Consider the following 20515-nt stretch of genomic DNA (forward strand, 5'->3'; position numbering starts at 1 on the left):
TAGGATGATTAATCACAGTGAACAACAATAAAATAAAATAGTGAACACCCAATGTGTAGTTGTATAAACGTTTACATTTCTACAAAGTCCAATATAAATCAAGAGTCATCACTGTGTGGCAAGTGCTTGATCCACCCCCATACAGCCAAAATTACTCCTGACCAGAATTTCATGACCCCCCCCCACCCCACTACAGAGGGTCACAAACAGCATAGAACAATAGATTATCTCCCACTTCAGAAGGGTCTCAGCTGTTCTCCTCCCTCCACCGATATCATGACCAGGTTGTCAAACAAGTATCCTTAGTTATTTCCCATGTGTTGGGTCATATATGCCAATTCCATGAAAAAGAAATGAAGCTCCAATAGTGTAAAACCTTTTAATATAACTCAAATATAAAAACAAAAAAAAAGGTGCCCCTGGATGACGTAATTTTTTTTTTACGAAACGCGTAGGGATGAGCAATGCGCTGACGTCACCCCTTGCGAAGGATTTGTACCCAGGAACGACGAGACGTTTGCGTCCGGCCGGCGCAGCAGACTTAAGGCTGATTTTTCCTTTTGTGCTTTGTAAGTGCATTTTTTTAAAATATTTGAGTTATATTAAAAGGTTTTCTGACCAGGCCCTTCTTTGCTGTTCAGTACTGCGCTACTTTAACTGGCGATTGCGCAGCCATGCAATGCTGTACCCAAACAAAATGTTTTGTATTTTCTTTTCCATAGAAATAGAACTGATACTTGATCACCACTGTGTTTTTTGTTTTTTTGCGATAAAAATGGAAAAAGACTGAAAACTTTGAAATAAAAAACAATATTTTTCACTTTCTGCTGTAAAAAAAAATTCCAATATATAAATACATATTTGTTTAATTCAATTCCCTTATAAATTTTGGGGAAAATTTATTCTGCTACATGTTTTCATAAAGAAAAAAAAAATTCCCAATAGGTATATATATGGATTGGTTTGCATGAAAATTATTGCACCTACAAACTATGGGATATATACTGGAGTTTTTTTTTTTTTTTTGTTTTTTTTATATATTATTAATGGCTACTACTAATACTGACTAACTGCCACTGACATCACCAGTTACACTGATACAATTATCAGTGCTAATAATATGCACTCTCACTGTACTGGCCGGGAAGGGGTTTACATCTAGGGTGATAAAGGGGTTAAATATTTGCCTAACTATGTGTAATGTGTGTACTGTCTGCTGTTTTTACTAGTTGATTTCCGAGTTTCTCAGGGATGAGAAACACATGTAGCGGCCACAACCCTTGCAGGGCAACCTTGACTTATTGGGCATGGGTGAAGAACTCAGGCACCTTGAACTGCAGGTCTAGCAAAGTCTCTAATTCCACCCAGAGAGTAGCCACTCGCAGCTGGGTACCTCAAGGCTGAACAGATCTCTAGCCAGAGATCACGGCAGTCAGCACGTTGACTCAAAACTTGAAACAATCCTATGAACGTGTACAAGTTGTAACTAAGAGTGAACAGGAACCTTTTTCCTCAGTACCTGGAACGTTCTCTGTCTCCTCAATGGTGCTGGAAAAACGTGAATTTGTCAATGTCCTTCCCAACTCAGTAACCAGGCACTTCTCAGTATGCCACTTGCCGGCCCTCCTCCGAAGAGTCCTCCCCCGGTAACTTCCACAAGCTGTGGTGCCTCTCCAAGCCGAGAACACACCCGGACACCTTGAATCCTCCCTCAGTTACTGTGCCTCAGACTAGCCGGCTCCGAGACTCGAGAACAGACGGATCCCTACCTGCGGGATGTTGAACACCCCATGACCGGGACCCCTCACGGGGCTACCCCGGTCCTGGAACCAGACCAGACCACACAGGTCTCACAAACACCTCTCCCTTAACACGTGACCCACACATCTTAAGTACCCCCTCCCAGACTCCCCAGCGGGGCCCGCCACTCCCACTGATTGGTTCCGAGAAGGTTGATACTCAAAACGTCCAACCAGGCCTGGTTCTGGCCTGTCATGTGCACCTAATTGCTCACATGACCAGGCAGAACTTCCAACACAGCCCAGCCGGACTGATGTCAAGGCCAACCTACATAATTAACCCTCAGAACCCCTACTGTTCTGAAGCAAACACAAAATTTACATGCGTATGACATTTTGTCCAAAATGTCATCCGCTACACACCCCCCCAGTCATTTAGATGATGTCCCAATCGTCTAGGTAACAACTAGGGTAAAAATCTCCCCCTGCCCACAACGACTCCTTCTGACAATACCCCAAAAATGTCCCCATCTTCCAGATCCGACAGTGTCTCTAACTCTGAATCTCTGTATTCCTCTGCCGGTAAATAATTAGACAAGGATGTACTCACGGTCAGACTTTTTCCCTGAAGCAACCTTCTTCCGCTTATTGGATCCAGCTGGATGGGAGGACTTTGTACACTTTACCTTCTCTAGGGGAGGCATGGTGACTTCCGAAAGGGTGGTAGAAACAGTGTCGATCTGTTCAAGAGTGGTTTCCTCCGCAGTTTCCGTAATACACGTAGCAGCATCTCCTCCAGGAACATCAACAACGACAGGTGTCACCTTTGTGGAAGGCATCACCAAATGAGTGAAAACACCCGGTTCATCGGTTATCATACCCGTGGCCCAGTCCATGCCATAGGCCCTCGGTGACCCAATCGACTGCTCCACCTTGAAAACATACACTTCACACTTTCTGCAGCTAGAGAATGCCCGAGGGTTGTCGACCAGGCCGTCGCACTTCCCACACTGCATACCCAGGCCATCAATGTCTCCAGTAGTGTAGAGTATGAACCGCCCCTGCGGCAGCAAGCGAATGCCCATGTCCGTAAACACCGAACCGAGTGGCTGTGTTCCAACGGGACCCCTTCCAACAGGCATCCTGGGTCCTGGAACAAGTTGCACTCCCGTTACACGGTTCCTTTCCGAGGAATTTTTTTCTCCAACTCCGAGAAAACTGGACTCGCCTCTTCCTTCCACAACGCACACTCCGCGGTGCCTCGTGCCGGGAAAAGATCAGCTTAGACTCCTCCCACTGGGCGCTGGCTCCTGTGTATTTTCACGGGCTTTTGATACAGGCTCCTCCCATGCTTACGCACCTCAGTGAAAGTCTCTCCAAAATGGCAGTGATCTTTGTGGCGCAGCTCAAAAACATTCTTGAGGTAACAGTAAATCCCGGACGAGCCCCCACATGTAGTGGCCAAAACCCTTGCAGGGCGGCCTTGACATATTAGGCTTACCAGTTACCTCCTCTTCGCCTGCTCTTCCATGTCTAGGGGTTCCCAGGATTGATACCCAACGACTTGAACGCTGACACGGATAAAGTCCTTTTTAAAAGGTTTTATTTTGCAGTAGTAACATCCAATAACACAGTCTCTTGTGGGAACAGAGGGCACGGGTGAAGAACTCAGGCACCTTGAACTGCAGGTCTAGCAAAGTCTCTAATTCCACCCAGAGAGTAGCCACTCGCAGCTGGGTACTTCAAGGCTGAACAGATCTCTAGCCAGAGATCATGGCAGTCAGCACGTTGATTAAAACTTGAAACAATCCTATGAACGTGTACAAGTTGTAACTAAGACCTTGGAACGTTCTCTGTCTCCTCAATGGTACTGGAAAAACGTGAATTTGTCAATGTCCTTCCCAACTCAGTAACCAGGCACTTCCCAGGATGCCACTTGCCGGCCCTCCTCCGAAAGGTCCTCCCCCGGTCACTTCCACGAGCTGTGGTGCCCCTCCAAGCCGAGAGCACACCCGGACATCTTGAATCCTCCCTCAGTTACTGCGTCTCGGACCGACAGCTTCCGAGACTCGGGAACAGATGGATCCCTACCTCAGACCTCATTAGGGGCATCTAACAGGAACATGTTGGGGGTGTCGAACACCCCGTGACCGGGACCCCTCAGGGGGCTACCCCGGTCCTGGAACCAGAACAGACCACACGGGCCTCACAAACTCCTCTCCGTAAACACGTGACCCACACATCTTAAGTACCCCTTCCCAGACTCCCCAGCAGAGCCCGGCACTCCCACTGATTGGTTCCGAGAAGGTTGATACTCAAAATGTCCAACCAGGCCTGATTCTGGCCTGTCATGTGCACCTCACTGCTCACTTGACCAGGCAGAACTTCCAACACAGCCCGGCCAGACTGATGTCAAGGCCAACCTATGTAATTAACCCTCAGAACCCCTACTGTTCTGAAGCAAAAACTAAATTTACATGCGTGTGACATTTTGTCCAAAATGTCATCCGCTACACACATGAATTTCAACACAGGGCTCTGGGCTGTGATTGGACACAGCTGATCAGCAGGTCCCGGCTATGAACCATTGGGCAGGACTTGCTGACAGGCTCTTGCTGTGTACAATCTCAGCGGGAGCCGGCCGGGGGGGGGGGGGGCACACATGCACGTGAGCCCTTATCCCAGAAAGTATGCGGTGCCGGACAGGTACGTCACTTTGTCTACAGCGGACATTCTTTGCAGGGCAATGCGGGCAGGCGCTAAGTGGTTAAAAACCACCACGTTGCTTAGTAAAAACAGCATGCAGTAAACATTGTTAGGCACGCATTTAACCCCTTGATTGCCCACAATGTTAACCTCTTCCCAGCCAGTGTCCTTAGTACAGTGACAGTGTATAGTATTAGCACTGATTAGTACCAGTGTTACTATTGATGTCAGTAAGTTCCTCCCCAGCATCAGTTAATGTCAGATTGAGGAACTAGACAGCAGGGAGAAAACACACTCGGTGCTTTGGATGGACACACTACTACATAGGATATCTTTTGTTCATTTTTCATGTCAGAGGTTTATAACTACTGTATAATAAAAATACATATTCAAGGTACACTTAAAAATACCAAACAACTCATACTTGATAATACATAAAGGTGTGAAAAACATTCTGGTATAACTGGGTTAATCAAATAAAAGTGGTCAAATAGTTTTAGCTGCATAAACACCAAAAATTTCAAAATTTGGTCTGGTGGAGAAAGTGGAAGTCCATGCTAGAAAATAAAATCCCCGCATCTATAGACACCGCTGATCGAACACTAACCAGTCTAGATTTGTAAAGAAAAAAAAAAAATGAATAAACATACCTTTTTTTAACCTGATCCAGCCCGATCTCCAGCGGCGGAAGCTCTGCAGAGGACACGGCTGACATCGGCTGTGAAATGAATAGGAATTGATGTGACACGTAGACTCACTATGGGGCTTTCGTTGCCGTCCTTGTCCTCCGCACTCGCCTCGCAGTGAAGCCGCGGGTGAAAGCTCAGCGTGGGATCAGGTTAGATCATGTCGGAGCGGCTTAAAAAAAAAAAGGTATAGTATATCCATTTTTTTTTACAGGGCTAGATAGGTAAATGCTAGATCGGTGGTGTCTGTAGATGCTGGGGTTTTAGTACATTTGGTGTTGCAGTGTCTGACTGCCATTTATTGGTGATCTAGAATTCTATGTCATCGCCCATATATGTGCCCCGAGTTACCACTTTATTGAGATCTCTCTGTGATAGGTCTCTAGTTCGCTTAGATAGATCTTCACAACTTGGATTTGTACAAATTACCGCATTATATTAATTGTGTCATGTCATCCACAGCGTTACCTACCTAGATTCCCTTCCGGGCTGGGCATCTCGTTTGACTCATCTGCATAAAGTGAAACACACAGAATAAATGTCTATGCCTCTATTGAAGTGCAGTTTAGTAACATTTTTAAACATCATATTATTAAATATTAATTATTGCCAGTTAAGATAGAACAATAAACTAAACAGTAATCTATCTATCTATCTATCTATCTATCTATCTATCTATCTATCTATCTATCTATCTATCTATCTATCTATCTATCTATCTATCTATCATGAAAGGGCAGCGCCGTGTCATGGTGTCAGAAGGGGTAACTATCACACAGGGTTCTCACTGTCTAGATCAGTGATGGTGAACCTTGGCACCCCAGATGTTTTGGAACTACATTTCCCATGATGCTCATGCACTCTGCAGTGTAGTGGAGTATCATGGGAAATGCCTGGGGTGCCAAGGTTCTCCATCACTGGTCTAGGGGCTTGTCAGGGCTCGGCTCAGCCCTTCCTTCTCAGAGCTGGCCGCTCAGCCGTCGGCTAATTGCCAGCTCCTATCTCTCCACAGTGACTCACCTGTTGATGATCCTGCTCGTCAGTCCTGCCTACTTAAGCCGTCCAGCCCAGATGATCTCTGCCTTCACCTTGGTCAACATCACAGAGACTATCTCCTGCATTCCTGTTAAAGGCTTGCTTGGCTGACGCTCCTTCTGGCTCCAAATCCTACTTGCTGTTCCACTATGCTTATTCCTGGCTTCCTGGCTTTCTGGCTTGTCCGACTATCCGCTCCGGTTTCCGAACTTTGGCTATACTTACATTTTATAATTGATTTTACCTCATTTATATCAATACGCACCATCCCTCTGGTGTGAAATTTTTGAGTTTACACCTTCCTTCACTAGTCAAAAACCTTTACGCACTCAGAATTTGGTACCAACTGTGGCATGTTTGTACATTCCCAAGTGATGGTGCATGGCGGTGTTTCGGTAATCATGGCCACCGATCCCCCCTGGTCTGGGGTCCACCCATTTGGATCCCAGACTCAGAATCGGGTACCTACTGCGGCATGTTTGTACATTCCCAAGTGATGGTGCATAGCGGTGTTTCGGTAATCATGGCCACCGATCCCCCCTGGTCTGGGGTCCACCCATTTGGGGGATGGTCTCTGCCTCAACCCCATTTAAGACTATGTGCAACCCAGACCACCAACTAATCCCACCCTAGGAGCTGTGACCAACTTTGTTTTTTTGTGAGTACTATCGAAGCTATATCTTTTCTTTTTACTTACTTCTTACTTGTGTAGAGGGCTTCCTAGACTAACAGATCTTTTCATTATTTCAGTATATATACATGCACCTGACTCCTGACGATTCGTTTAAAACCATAGCCATAGACTGAGTATAGCCTCAAATACAAAATATACTTAATACATATAACAGTACCATCATCCCAATTGATAATTGTCAAGAATTGGGAATTCTCTATACATTTGTATTCCTTGGCTACTATGGTGTTGCCCTGTTCGATCTCCCTCTATGAACATGGGTGGTGTGCACTGGATAATATAGCACAAACGAGTCCTTTACAACCCCCCACATCTGCCGTGGGAGGAAACCGATGGGTCCTGTGATCTACTGCTTCCTCCTTTGTGGACTATCCTCCTGAAGAAGCGATTCGCCGCGAAACCGGTAGAGGAAACGTTTCTGTACCCCTCTTCAATAGAAACCTTACGGGGTTACCCTTCGGTAGTTTATTAAATTGTGGTGTATATGATTTTAGCAACATGAAAGTTTTGAGGGATTTCATTTTGTTGTCCTTATTAAATTACTTGTAATTTTTTATAACAAAGTCTTTTATGATTTATTTAGTACCGCAATAGTCCCCTCAACAAACATTTTTGGGTGTGGATATCAAGGGAGCAGCCTCAGCAACTGCCCCAATATCCTTAGAATTCCCAATTCTTGACAATTGGTTTAAAACCATGAAACGCATTGAGTTAGCATCTAATGGATGCCCCAACTACAAATAGCCAGAAATTTGTTTGCTGTAGTCTCCTATGTACTTTCCTTATGAATTGTACCAATCATATTTACCGTTTGATTGATTTTGTATTGATTGTACCATCATGTCCAGTGACTAATTATATTAAACATTTTTATATGAATATTATTATGTAAATCTAATGATTATACTATTCTATATATTATTGATTGTGCACATATATAGTAAAAATATTCCGACCAAAGTCGCAAACAAAGCCACTATATTAACAGCTCTACTAAATAAATCTAATAAATTACATGAACAGAAACTTCATAGAAATTAGAGGGAATAAGAAAAGTCCATAAAGTCCCAAAGATAGGTGATTCTTGGAGTGCAGAGTAGTGCTCCACAAAATTCCCAGAAACAAGAGGAGAGATCCTTTCAGGGGCGTAACTATAGGGGGTGCAGCAGTCGCGACCGCAACTGGGCCCTGTGCTGCAGGGGGCCCATGCAGCCCCTTCTACAGATGGCTGGCAGCAGCATAGGCAGCTAGGGGTACCAGTGCACCATGCACACGGGTGGCTGGAGGTGGAGGGTGACTAGCAGAGCTCCATGCTCGACTATCGCACTGGCTGCTCTTTAGTTGTGCATTCCCTGCATGACCTGTGTCCTCTCCTGCTCCATGCATTGCCGCTCAGTCCGATGTCTGTTCTCCCCAGCCAGAGTCCCACCCCCCCGAGTCTGGCCCACACTGCACTGCATACTTCTCCCGGGTAAACAAATTTTAAGCACACAGATGCAGTGCAGCCCTATGAGAGCCCCCCGGAGGACACTGCAGGCTTGTCTGCCAGCCCCCTTCCTCCCCGTCATACACAGATGATGAAAGATCTTTCTGGGAGATATGCTGATCACCCGTCCAGCACACTGGATGGAGCCCAGGCCAACATGGATGAGTGCGTGGCCTGCAGCTTGGTCATGGTGAGTGAGAGGACCCCACACACCATTACTTACCCCCTCCATCTCCCCCTGGTGACAGGGGCCCCTTCTCATGTGGGGACAGGGACCCCCATCTCCCCTGGGGACAGAGACCCCTTCTCACCTGGGGGTAGTAACTTCATCTGCCCTGGAGAAAAGGACCTCATCTCTTCTGGGGACGGGGACCCCATCCTGCCTAGGGACAGTCCCCCAATGGGGGGACCTAAAAATAAAAAATAAAATAATAAAAAAAAACTACTGATGCCAGTGGTGGAACTACAGGGCTCACAAAAGTCATACCTGTGACCACGCCCTGGAGTTCCACCACCGGACTCGGAAGGAAGGGCCCTGGCTGGGGTTCAGGGGGGCCATTCATATTTTCTTGCATCGGGGCCCTGAAGGTTCTAGTTACGCCACTGGATAGTGATGGACGAACTTCCGACGGGACGTTTCGCGAACGCGAAACGCGAACGGACACAAACGTTCGCGAAAACGACCGTTCGCCGCGGGCTCCATTGACTTCAATGGGAGGCGAATTTCGCAAACCTTTAGGTCGAATTTGCGGCCACGGGGTAATTATTAGGGGGTAGCACGTAGTCCCACCACCTGGACAATAGCATAATACATGTATGAGGTGAATTTGGGATCGATAACTACAAGCATTTTTTTTTTATTTGGGAAATTGTTCTGACAATTCAGGACTATGGAGCTAATGAAGGCAATGGAGGAGAGGGAAGGTCAGGGACCAGGGTAGGCAAACAAGAGGGTGCAGGAGATACAGAGCACTGACAGCAGCACCGTAATACAGAGCACTGACATCAGCACCGTGACATACAGCGCTGACAGCAGCTCCGTGACATACAGCGCTGACAGCAGCTCCGTGACATACAGCGCTGACAGCAGCTCCGTGACATACAGCGCTGACAGCAGCTCCGTGACATACAGCGCTGACAGCAGCTCCGTGACATACAGCGCTGACAGCAGCACCGTGACATACAGCGCTGACAGCAGCTCCGTGACATACAGCGCTGACAGCAGCTCCGTGACATACAGCGCTGACAGCAGCTCCGTGACATACAGCACTGACAGCAGCTCCGTGACATACAGCGCTGACAGCAGCTCCGTGACATACAGCGCTGACAGCAGCACCGTGACATACAGCGCTGACAGCAGCTCCGTGACATACAGCGCTGACAGCAGCTCCGTGACATACAGCGCTGACAGCAGCTCCGTGACATACAGCGCTGACAGCAGCTCCGTGACATACAGCGCTGACAGCAGCTCCGTGACATACAGCGCTGACAGCAGCACCGTGACATACAGCGCTGACAGCAGCTCCGTGACATACAGCGCTGACAGCAGCTCCGTGACATACAGCGCTGACAGCAGCTCCGTGACATACAGCACTGACAGCAGCTCCGTGACATACAGCGCTGACAGCAGCTCCGTGACATACAGCGCTGACAGCAGCACCGTGACATACAGCGCTGACAGCAGCTCCGTGACATACAGCGCTGACAGCAGCTCCGTGACATACAGCGCTGACAGCAGCTCCGTGACATACAGCGCTGACAGCAGCTCCGTGACATACAGCGCTGACAGCAGCTCCGTGACATACAGCGCTGACAGCAGCTCCGTGACATACAGCGCTGACAGCAGCTCCGTGACATACAGCGCTGACAGCAGCTCCGTGACATACAGCGCTGACAGCAGCTCCGTGACATACAGCGCTGACAGCAGCTCCGTGACATACAGCGCTGACAGCAGCTCCGTGACATACAGCGCTGACAGCAGCTCCGTGACATACAGCGCTGACAGCAGCACCGTAAGCAGCCCCAGGAGGAAGTCAGCACAGCACAGGGATGGTGTGATCCCCTCATAATAAGAACCCCCAGGAGGAAGTCAGCACAGCACAGGGATGGTGGGAGCCCCTCATAATAAGAACACCCAGGAGGAAGTCAGCACAGCACAGGGATGGTGGGAACCCCTCATAATAAGCAGCCCCAGTAGAAATATGACACCGCTCAACCTCTTCAAAGAGGAGGGTAGGGGCATATAGTACGGTGTGCTTTTTTGGGTCAGGGAAGTGAGCCAAATGAATTAAGAAGGTCTGTGTGCTTGATTCCAAAAATTGTTTATAGACATATACATGGTCTACTGATCACATGTGTTGAATTCCTCCGAGATCCATGCCTCATTCATTTTTAGAAATGTGAGGTAGTTAACACTGTGGTGAGCTAGGCGAGTACGCTTATCGGTCACAATCCCCCCTGCTGCGCTGAACGTCCTTTCGGACAGGACACTGGATGAGGGGCAAGCCAACAGTTCGATTGCAAATTGGGCAAGCTCTGGCCAGAGGTCAAGCCTGCCCACCCAGTAGTCTAGGGGTTCATCACTCCTCAGAGCGTCCACATCGGCCGTTAACCCAATGTAGTCGGACACCTGACGGTCTAGGCGTTCCCTGATGCTGGATCCGGATGACACCTGTCGATGGGTCGGCTGAAAGAATGACCTCATATCCGAAGTCACCAACACATCTTCAAACCGGCCTCTTCTTGCAGGCGCTGTTGGATTGGTACCCGCAAATCCTTCTCTGGGAGTGGGAATTGCTCCTCTGCCAGCGCACGCAAAAGCAGAATGCAGCATTTCTCGAAGCAAGGCCTGGAAGTGCTGCATTCTGACAGCCCTCTGCGACGGCGGTAACATTTCCGCCATTTTGTGTTTGTACCGGGGGTCTAAGTACGTTGCCACCCAGTACTGGTCCTTGACCCTCATGCTTTTTATACGGGGGTCCCTATTAAAACACTGGAGCATGAAGGCCCCCATTTGCACTAAAGTGGAAGCGGTGTGGTGGCCTGGCTCCTGCTCATCATCCAGGATAATGTCGTCCTCTTCATTCTCCTCTCCCCATCCTCGCACAACAGGGATCCCAGAAAGGTTTAAAGCATGCTCTTCTTGCTCCTGCTCATCCGCCCCGGCACCATCCTCCTCTGACTCCTCATCAGACTCCTGTTGTTGACTTGTCTCAGATAGAGTAGCCCCCCCTGGGAATTCATCCAGCATTGCGACTTCCTCATCTTCCCGCTCCTGCTCCTCCACAGCCTGATCAATGACACGACGCAATGCACGCTCCAGAAAGAAGGCATAAGGTACCATGTCACTGATGGCGCCATGGCTGCGACTGACCAGTTTGGTGATCTCCTCAAATGGCCGCAGAAGTCTGCATGTGTCGCGCATGAGCAGCCACTGGCGCGGTGAAAAAAAACCCAGCTCCCCAGAACCGTTTCTTTCGCAGAGTTCATACAGGTAGACGTTAACTGCACGTTTCTGCTGGAGCAGCCTATCAAGCATATAGAAGGTTGAGTTCCATCGCGTCGGGCAATCGCAAATAAGACGTCTGACCGGCAGATGGTGTCGCCGCTGAATGTCAGCAAGGCGAGCCATGGCCGTGTAAGATCTTCTGAAATGGGCCGAGATTTTCCTTGCCTGCCGCAAGATGTCCTGGACCCCAGGGTATTTGACAAGGAATCGCTGCACGACCAAGTTTAAGACGTGTGCCATGCACGGCACGTGCGTGATTTTGCCCTGTTTCAATGCGCTAAGCAGATTGGCACCGTTGTCACACACCACTTTACCAACTGTCAAATTGAGCGGTGTTAGCCACTCATCTGCCTGTGAACGCAAAGCTGAAAGGAGTGCCGGGCCAGTGTGGCTCTTTGCTTCCAGGCACAACAGACGCAGCACGGCATGGCAACGTCTCACCTGGCATGTGGAATAGGTTCTGGGGAGCTTGGGCGGTGCAGTGGAAGAGACGCTAGCAGCGGAAAAGGAGGAGGCAGCTGAGGAGGAGAGGGAGGAGGATGGAGTAGGAGGAGGAGAAGAAGAGTCAGGCCTGCATGCAATCCGTGGCGGTAAAACCAAATCTACACGGGTGCCACGGGTTACATGCTTGACGGCCGTCAGAAGGTTCACCCAGTGGGCAGTAAAACTGATATACCTTCCCTGCCCGTGTTTGCTAGACCACGTGTCTGTGGTCAGATGTATCTTGGCACCGACACTGTGTGCCAGAGATACATTCACTTGCCGCTGAACATGGCCATATAGCTCTGGGATGCCCTTCTCTGAGAAATACTTCCTTCCTGGGACCTTCCATTGTGGTGTTCCAATGGCCACAAATTTGCGAAAGGCCTCCGAGTCCACCAGTTTATATGGCAGTAGTTGGCGGGCTATGAGTTCTGACAAGCCAGCCGCCAACCGTTGGGCAAGAGGGTTATCCGGCGTCATCATTTTTTTACGCTCAAACATTAGGCCCACGGAAGCCTGCCTTTTTGCAGAAAAATGTGAGCTTGGCGTGATGGAAGGTGGAGTGGAGGACAATTGTGAGGAGAGAGGAGAAGGAGAAGTAGAAGACGAGGCTGGACGGTGAGAGCCTGCAGTGTGGCTTTGTGTGTTCCGTTGCTCCCACTGGGCTCGGTGATGGCTGCTCATGTGCCTTCTTAAGGCGGTCGTCCCTAGGTGAGTATTGGGCTTACCGCGACTAACGCGTTGACTGCAAAGATTGCAGATGGCAACGCTATTGTCAGCAGCGGACACGTTAAAAAAAGCCCACACTGCGGAGCCATGTGCCGGTGTCCTGGGAGCGCCAGATGTGACCGTACATGGTCGATGACTCGCTCCTGATACATTTGCAGTCTGCTTTGTCCCTGCTGTGCAATGTAAGTCATTGCTGCTTCTCCTCCCTATCTGCTGGTCCATATCTCCCTCTGAACTCCCCTCCTCTTCCTCTCTTGTGGGCACCCACGTGACATCACTAGACACGTCATCATCAACGTCACCTTCCCCACCGCTATAAGTAGAGTAGGCAGCAACACCGGGGACCAACCTCCTCCTTGGGCTGATCTGGGTACTGGCGTCAGACTGCTGAGTAGCGCTTGTTGCTACCTCCTCTTCCTGATCCAATACCAAGAGTGGCTGCGCATCAGAAATGTCCTCTTGATATGGATCGGAAAATAATTCCAGTGACTCAAGCGGAAGGTATGTGGTGGTGGTGGTGGTGGTCGTGTTGTTGGTGGTAGTGTCTTTGGGGGTGCACATAGCAGAGAGTGAAGAAGAGGGTGCAGATCGAGAGGATGAGGAGGGTGCAGAAGAGTAAGGCTGAGCGAGCCACTCAACCAAGTCTGGTGCATCCTTTAAAGTAATTGAACGCACCTTCTGCAACTTCCCACTTTGGCTCAAGCCTGTTGCTCCTGCCCTACCCCTACCACCCCTGCGGAAGGGCCTGCCTCTTCCTCTGCATGTCATTTTTTAAATGACCCTGTGACAAAACTCTTAGTCCCTATACCGCTGAAGGACTGCTGCAGTATAGGTGAGCGGTCAGCAGTGGTGCACGTCAACCCTATCTATTGTGGACCTATAGCGGTCCTTACAGAACAGCAGACTGTACCGCACTCAAGCCTATGTACCGTAGCACCCTATACCAAGTTACCAGTCCTTATAAGAACTTTTGTGGACCAAGCAGGTTGTGTATTAGTGTTTAGCAGACTGTACGTCAGTCCCTATACCGCTGAAGGACTGCTGCAGTATAGGGCAGCGGTCAGCAGTGGTGCACGTCAACCCTATCTATTGTGGACCGATAGCGGTCCTTACAGAACAGCAGACTGTACCGCACTCAAGCCTATGTACCGTAGCACCCTATACCAAGTTACCAGTCCTTATAAGAACTTTTGTGGACCAAGCAGGTTGTGTATTAGTGTTTAGCAGACTGTACGTCAGTCCCTATACCGCTGAAGGACTGCTGCAGTATAGGGCAGCGGTCAGCAGTGGTGCACGTCAACCCTATCTATTGTGGACCGATAGCGGTCCTTACAGAACAGCAGACTGTACCGCACTCAAGCCTATGTACCGTAGCACCCTATACCAAGTTACCAGTCCTTATAAGAACTTTTGTGGAACAAGCAGGTTGTGTGTTAGTGATTAGCAGACTGTACGTCAGTCCCTATACCAATGAAGGACTGCTGCAGTATAGGGCAGCGGTCAGCAGTAGTGCACGGCAACCCTATGTATTGTGGACCGATAGCGGTCCTTACAGAACAGCAGACTGTACCGCACTCAAGCCTATGTACCGTAGCACCCTATACCAAGTTACCAGTCCTTATAAGAACTTTTGTGGACCAAGCAGGTTGTGTATTAGTGTTTAGCAGACTGTACGTCAGTCCCTATACCGCTGAAGGACTGCTGCAGTATAGGGCAGCGGTCAGCAGTGGTGCACGTCAACCCTATCTATTGTGGACCGATAGCGGTCCTTACAGAACAGCAGACTGTACCGCACTCAAGCCTATGTACCGTAGCACCCTATACCAAGTTACCAGTCCTTATAAGAACTTTTGTGGACCAAGCAGGTTGTGTATTAGTGTTTAGCAGACTGTACGTCAGTCCCTATACCGCTGAAGGACTGCTGCAGTATAGGGCAGCGGTCAGCAGTGGTGCACGTCAACCCTATCTATTGTGGACCGATAGCGGTCCTTACAGAACAGCAGACTGTACCGCACTCAAGCCTATGTACCGTAGCACCCTATACCAAGTTACCAGTCCTTATAAGAACTTTTGTGGAACAAGCAGGTTGTGTGTTAGTGATTAGCAGACTGTACGTCAGTCCCTATACCAATGAAGGACTGCTGCAGTATAGGGCAGCGGTCAGCAGTAGTGCACGGCAACCCTATGTATTGTGGACCGATAGCGGTCCTTACAGAACAGCAGACTGTACCGCACTCAAGCCTATGTACCGTAGCACCCTATACCAAGTTACCAGTCCTTATAAGAACTTTTGTGGACCAAGCAGGTTGTGTATTAGTGTTTAGCAGACTGTACGTCAGTCCCTATACCGCTGAAGGACTGCTGCAGTATAGGGCAGCGGTCAGCAGTGGTGCACGTCAACCCTATGTATTGTGGACCGATAGCGGTCCTTACAGAACAGCAGACTGTAACGCACTCAGGCCTATGTACCGTAGCACCCTATACCAAGTTACCAGTCCTTATAAGAACTTTTGTGGACCAAGCAGGTTGTGTGTTAGTGATTAGCAGACTGTACGTCAGTCCCTATACCAATGAAGGACTGCTGCAGTATAGGGCAGCGGTCAGCAGTGGTGCACGTCAACCCTATCTATTGTGGACCGATAGCGGTCCTTACAGAACAGCAGACTGTACCGCACTCAAGCCTATGTACCGTAGCACCCTATACCAAGTTACCAGTCCTTATAAGAACTTTTGTGGAACAAGCAGGTTGTGTGTTAGTGATTAGCAGACTGTACGTCAGTCCCTATACCAATGAAGGACTGCTGCAGTATAGGGCAGCGGTCAGCAGTAGTGCACGGCAACCCTATGTATTGTGGACCGATAGCGGTCCTTACAGAACAGCAGACTGTACCGCACTCAAGCCTATGTACCGTAGCACCCTATACCAAGTTACCAGTCCTTATAAGAACTTTTGTGGACCAAGCAGGTTGTGTATTAGTGTTTAGCAGACTGTACGTCAGTCCCTATACCGCTGAAGGACTGCTGCAGTATAGGGCAGCGGTCAGCAGTGGTGCACGTCAACCCTATCTATTGTGGACCGATAGCGGTCCTTACAGAACAGCAGACTGTACCGCACTCAAGCCTATGTACCGTAGCACCCTATACCAAGTTACCAGTCCTTATAAGAACTTTTGTGGACCAAGCAGGTTGTGTATTAGTGTTTAGCAGACTGTACGTCAGTCCCTATACCGCTGAAGGACTGCTGCAGTATAGGGCAGCGGTCAGCAGTGGTGCACGTCAACCCTATCTATTGTGGACCGATAGCGGTCCTTACAGAACAGCAGACTGTACCGCACTCAAGCCTATGTACCGTAGCACCCTATACCAAGTTACCAGTCCTTATAAGAACTTTTGTGGAACAAGCAGGTTGTGTGTTAGTGATTAGCAGACTGTACGTCAGTCCCTATACCAATGAAGGACTGCTGCAGTATAGGGCAGCGGTCAGCAGTAGTGCACGGCAACCCTATGTATTGTGGACCGATAGCGGTCCTTACAGAACAGCAGACTGTACCGCACTCAAGCCTATGTACCGTAGCACCCTATACCAAGTTACCAGTCCTTATAAGAACTTTTGTGGACCAAGCAGGTTGTGTATTAGTGTTTAGCAGACTGTACGTCAGTCCCTATACCGCTGAAGGACTGCTGCAGTATAGGGCAGCGGTCAGCAGTGGTGCACGTCAACCCTATGTATTGTGGACCGATAGCGGTCCTTACAGAACAGCAGACTGTAACGCACTCAGGCCTATGTACCGTAGCACCCTATACCAAGTTACCAGTCCTTATAAGAACTTTTGTGGACCAAGCAGGTTGTGTGTTAGTGATTAGCAGACTGTACGTCAGTCCCTATACCAATGAAGGACTGCTGCAGTATAGGGCAGCGGTCAGCAGTAGTGCACGGCAACCCTATGTATTGTGGACCGATAGCGGTCCTTACAGAACAGCAGACTGTAACGCACTCAGGCCTATGTACCGTAGCACCCTATACCAAGTTACCAGTCCTTATAAAAACTTTTGTGGACCAAGCAGGTTGTGTGTTAGTGTTTAGCAGACTGTGCGTCAGTCCCTATACCGCTGAAGGACTGCTGCAGTATAGGGCAGCGGTCAGCAGTGGTGCACGTCAACCCTATCTATTGTGGACCGATAGCGGTCCTTACAGAACAGCAGACTGTACCGCACTCAAGCCTATGTACCGTAGCACCCTATACCAAGTTACCAGTCCTTATAAGAACTTTTGTGGACCAAGCAGGTTGTGTATTAGTGTTTAGCAGACTGTACGTCAGTCCCTATACCGCTGAAGGACTGCTGCAGTATAGGGCAGCGGTCAGCAGTGGTGCACGTCAACCCTATGTATTGTGGACCGATAGCGGTCCTTACAGAACAGCAGACTGTAACGCACTCAGGCCTATGTACCGTAGCACCCTATACCAAGTTACCAGTCCTTATAAGAACTTTTGTGGACCAAGCAGGTTGTGTGTTAGTGATTAGCAGACTGTACGTCAGTCCCTATACCAATGAAGGACTGCTGCAGTATAGGGCAGCGGTCAGCAGTAGTGCACGGCAACCCTATGTATTGTGGACCGATAGCGGTCCTTACAGAACAGCAGACTGTACTGCACTCAGGCCTATGTACCGTAGCACCCTATACCAAGTTACCAGTCCTTATAAAAACTTTTGTGGACCAAGCAGGTTGTGTGTTAGTGTTTAGCAGACTGTGCGTCAGTCCCTATACCGCTGAAGGACTGCTGCAGTATAGGGCAGCGGTCAGCAGTAGTGCACGGCAACCCTATGTATTGTGGACCGATAGCGGTCCTTACAGAACAGCAGACTGTAACGCACTCAGGCCTATGTACCGTAGCACCCTATACCAAGTTACCAGTCCTTATAAGAACTTTTGTGGACCAAGCAGGTTGTGTGTTAGTGATTAGCAGACTGTACGTCAGTCCCTATACCAATGAAGGACTGCTGCAGTATAGGGCAGCGGTCAGCAGTAGTGCACGGCAACCCTATGTATTGTGGACCGATAGCGGTCCTTACAGAACAGCAGACTGTACCGCACCCAAGCCTATGTACCGTAGCACCCTAGACAGACCAAGTTACCAGTCCTGATAAAGAGCTTTGTGGAACAAGTGAGTTGTGAATGATTAGCAGACTGCAGCAGAAGGGCAGCAGTCAAGTATAATATTCTTTCTATATTTGGAAGAAAGAATATTATACGTGTACAAGCCTATTACCGTACCACTGATACCAGTCCTGAAAAGAACCTTTGTGGAACTAATAGTAACAGCAAGTCTTTAAAATTATCCTCACTGCCTGACACACTGCTTCCTGCCTGTCCCTATACAAATTGGCAAAAAAGAGTAGGCTGGAACGATTAGCTGGAACAGCTCTTTTGTGGACCTGATAGTAACAGCTAATGATGATGATGATGATGATGATGAAGAAAGACTAATCTGGCTGAGCTGTCCCTAAAATAGCAGCATACAGCGCTCTGTCCCTTTATCTAAACTGACAAAAGAAACTCAGGCTGCTGACCTAACACCTATACCAGTCCTGAAAAGAACTTTTGTGTACCAAATAGCTAGCGTTTTCTCTGTCCCTACTCCACACAGGATCCTTTCCCTACAGTGACAGAAGAAAGAATGTAAAATGGCCACCGGATCGGGTGTATTTATAGGTTAGGGGGAATGTCCAAGTGTCCATGAGCTGTCATGTCTCAATTGGTTGTCCTGTAACACATGATAAACGTGTCACGAAAGGTTAAAGTTCTTGTATACATTAAACACGTAAGTCCGCCGGGGCGAACGACGGAAAAAGGCGTTCGAACCCGCGGACGGCGAAAGTCGGAAATTCGCCGCGAAACGACCGCCGGGCGAACCGTTCGGCCATCACTACCACTGGATCCTTTTAAACAGGTTCACCACACAGCAATCTTGTAAGAGGAACCTCATGCTCTGTGTCGCCCCCTATAGTCACGCACTTACCCTCATAAGGGTTTGTTGTAAGCACTTCTCAAATCACCCCTTATTCAGTTTAATATGGATGCTCCGGTAGGGACACCAAGAAAATCCCCATCATCAAATAGGTTTCATTGGTATCGTCATCTTGGATACTGACGATGTGGTAATTCTTCAGACACCGACACACTGCTCAGTCCCCACACCGTCACACTTCCCTCCACAGAGATTATTATTATTATTATTGATCATTGATATAAGTTTGGGATTATGGAGTATTACTTTGGTGCTATGCCATGAAATTAAAATTAAATGAAATGCATCTATTAAGTAAAGGAATAGTTAATTATTCTTTGATATGCCTCACTCAAAGTCCCACTCCAATCTCTATCCTCTTTTTTTTTCTCCGAAATTTGTTTTGTCTACGTTTGTTTTATTTGCTTTTATTATTAAACAAGTGTGATTTAACTGTACTTCTGTCTCGGTCTGATTCATGGTTTCTGACAGTAGGCGAAGGCCATGAATTCAGAAGATACAATCAATCCACTTGTTGGTAATATTTTTTCCACATTGGATGAGTAGGATTACCGCATGGATCAGTTTGCCATGGCGCTACAAATGCTCCTGAGTCGCACGGCTCACCTGGAATCTCCCACTGTGGCTGCTCGGTACAACCTGAGTTGCAGGCCATCCCTGTTGCTGCGCCAGTCTCTGTGCAGGCACCCGCCTCGTGTATTACCTCTATAAGAGGTATGCCTGGTTCCACTCTGCTTCCCCAGTGATTTGGGGGCAATCCAGTCCAATGCAGAGGGTTTCTCAGCTAGGTTGAGATATGCTTTAAGATGCTGCCCCAGGCATTCTCCATGGACAGAAGCAAAGTAGGTTTTTTGATATCTTTGCTTTCTCAGAGAGCTTTGGCCTGGGCAAACCCTCTATGGAAGACACAAAAACATATTGTCCTGAGTTACCCAGACTTTGTGGCTTCCTTTAAAAGGGTATTTGACGTTCCCGCACGCTCCGCTTCTGCTGCCAAGTGCCTCATGTCCATCAAATAGAGTACGAGAATTGTTGCCGATTACGCCATTGAATTCTGTAGTCTGGCAGCAGAGGTTGCTTGGAACAATGAGGCCCGCGTGGCTGCTTTTTCTCATGGTCTCTCGGATTCCATCAAGGATGAGATAGCAGCCCGAGATATACCCACTGAGCTGGAGAGCTTGATCTCGTTTGCCATCTTCCAGACTCCAGGCTCAGAGAAATACTCTCTTTTAAGGAGCGCTTGTGGAAGCCTCCTGTACATTTGTCTCAGAGCTTTGCAGTCCCACCTGTGCCTCCCTCACCTCCCATGCCTCCTGGTACTGAGTCAGTCAGTGAAGGTGAACCCATGAACTTGCACTTCACACGTCTCTCTGCGAATGAGAGAGCCTTTAGGAGGAGGGAGAAACTGTGCCTTTATTGC

At 48.6% G+C, this 20515-nt stretch overlaps 1 protein-coding gene across 5 annotated transcripts in view; it reads right to left on the bottom strand.

The window, feature by feature from the left end:
* Positions 1-20515, bottom strand: part of LOC143957707 (cytosolic phospholipase A2 gamma-like) — a 174562-nt gene that overhangs the window by 41562 nt on the left and 112485 nt on the right. For 4 of the 5 annotated variants that reach the window (XM_077467401.1, XM_077467404.1, XM_077467402.1 and 1 more), the window contains one exon: positions 5604-5642. The exons of the other annotated variant lie outside the window; for it this stretch is intronic. In XM_077467401.1, coding sequence (XP_077323527.1) covers positions 5604-5642 — 39 coding nt within the window. The remainder of the gene's footprint in view (positions 1-5603; positions 5643-20515) is intronic. 5 annotated transcript variants of the gene reach the window in all.

Source organism: Lithobates pipiens, unplaced genomic scaffold (assembly GCF_037356315.1).
Source record: "Lithobates pipiens isolate NorthernLeopardFrog02 unplaced genomic scaffold, aLitPip1_a1.2 Scaffold_55, whole genome shotgun sequence".
In the NCBI taxonomy this organism is placed as follows: Eukaryota; Metazoa; Chordata; class Amphibia; order Anura; family Ranidae; genus Lithobates; species Lithobates pipiens.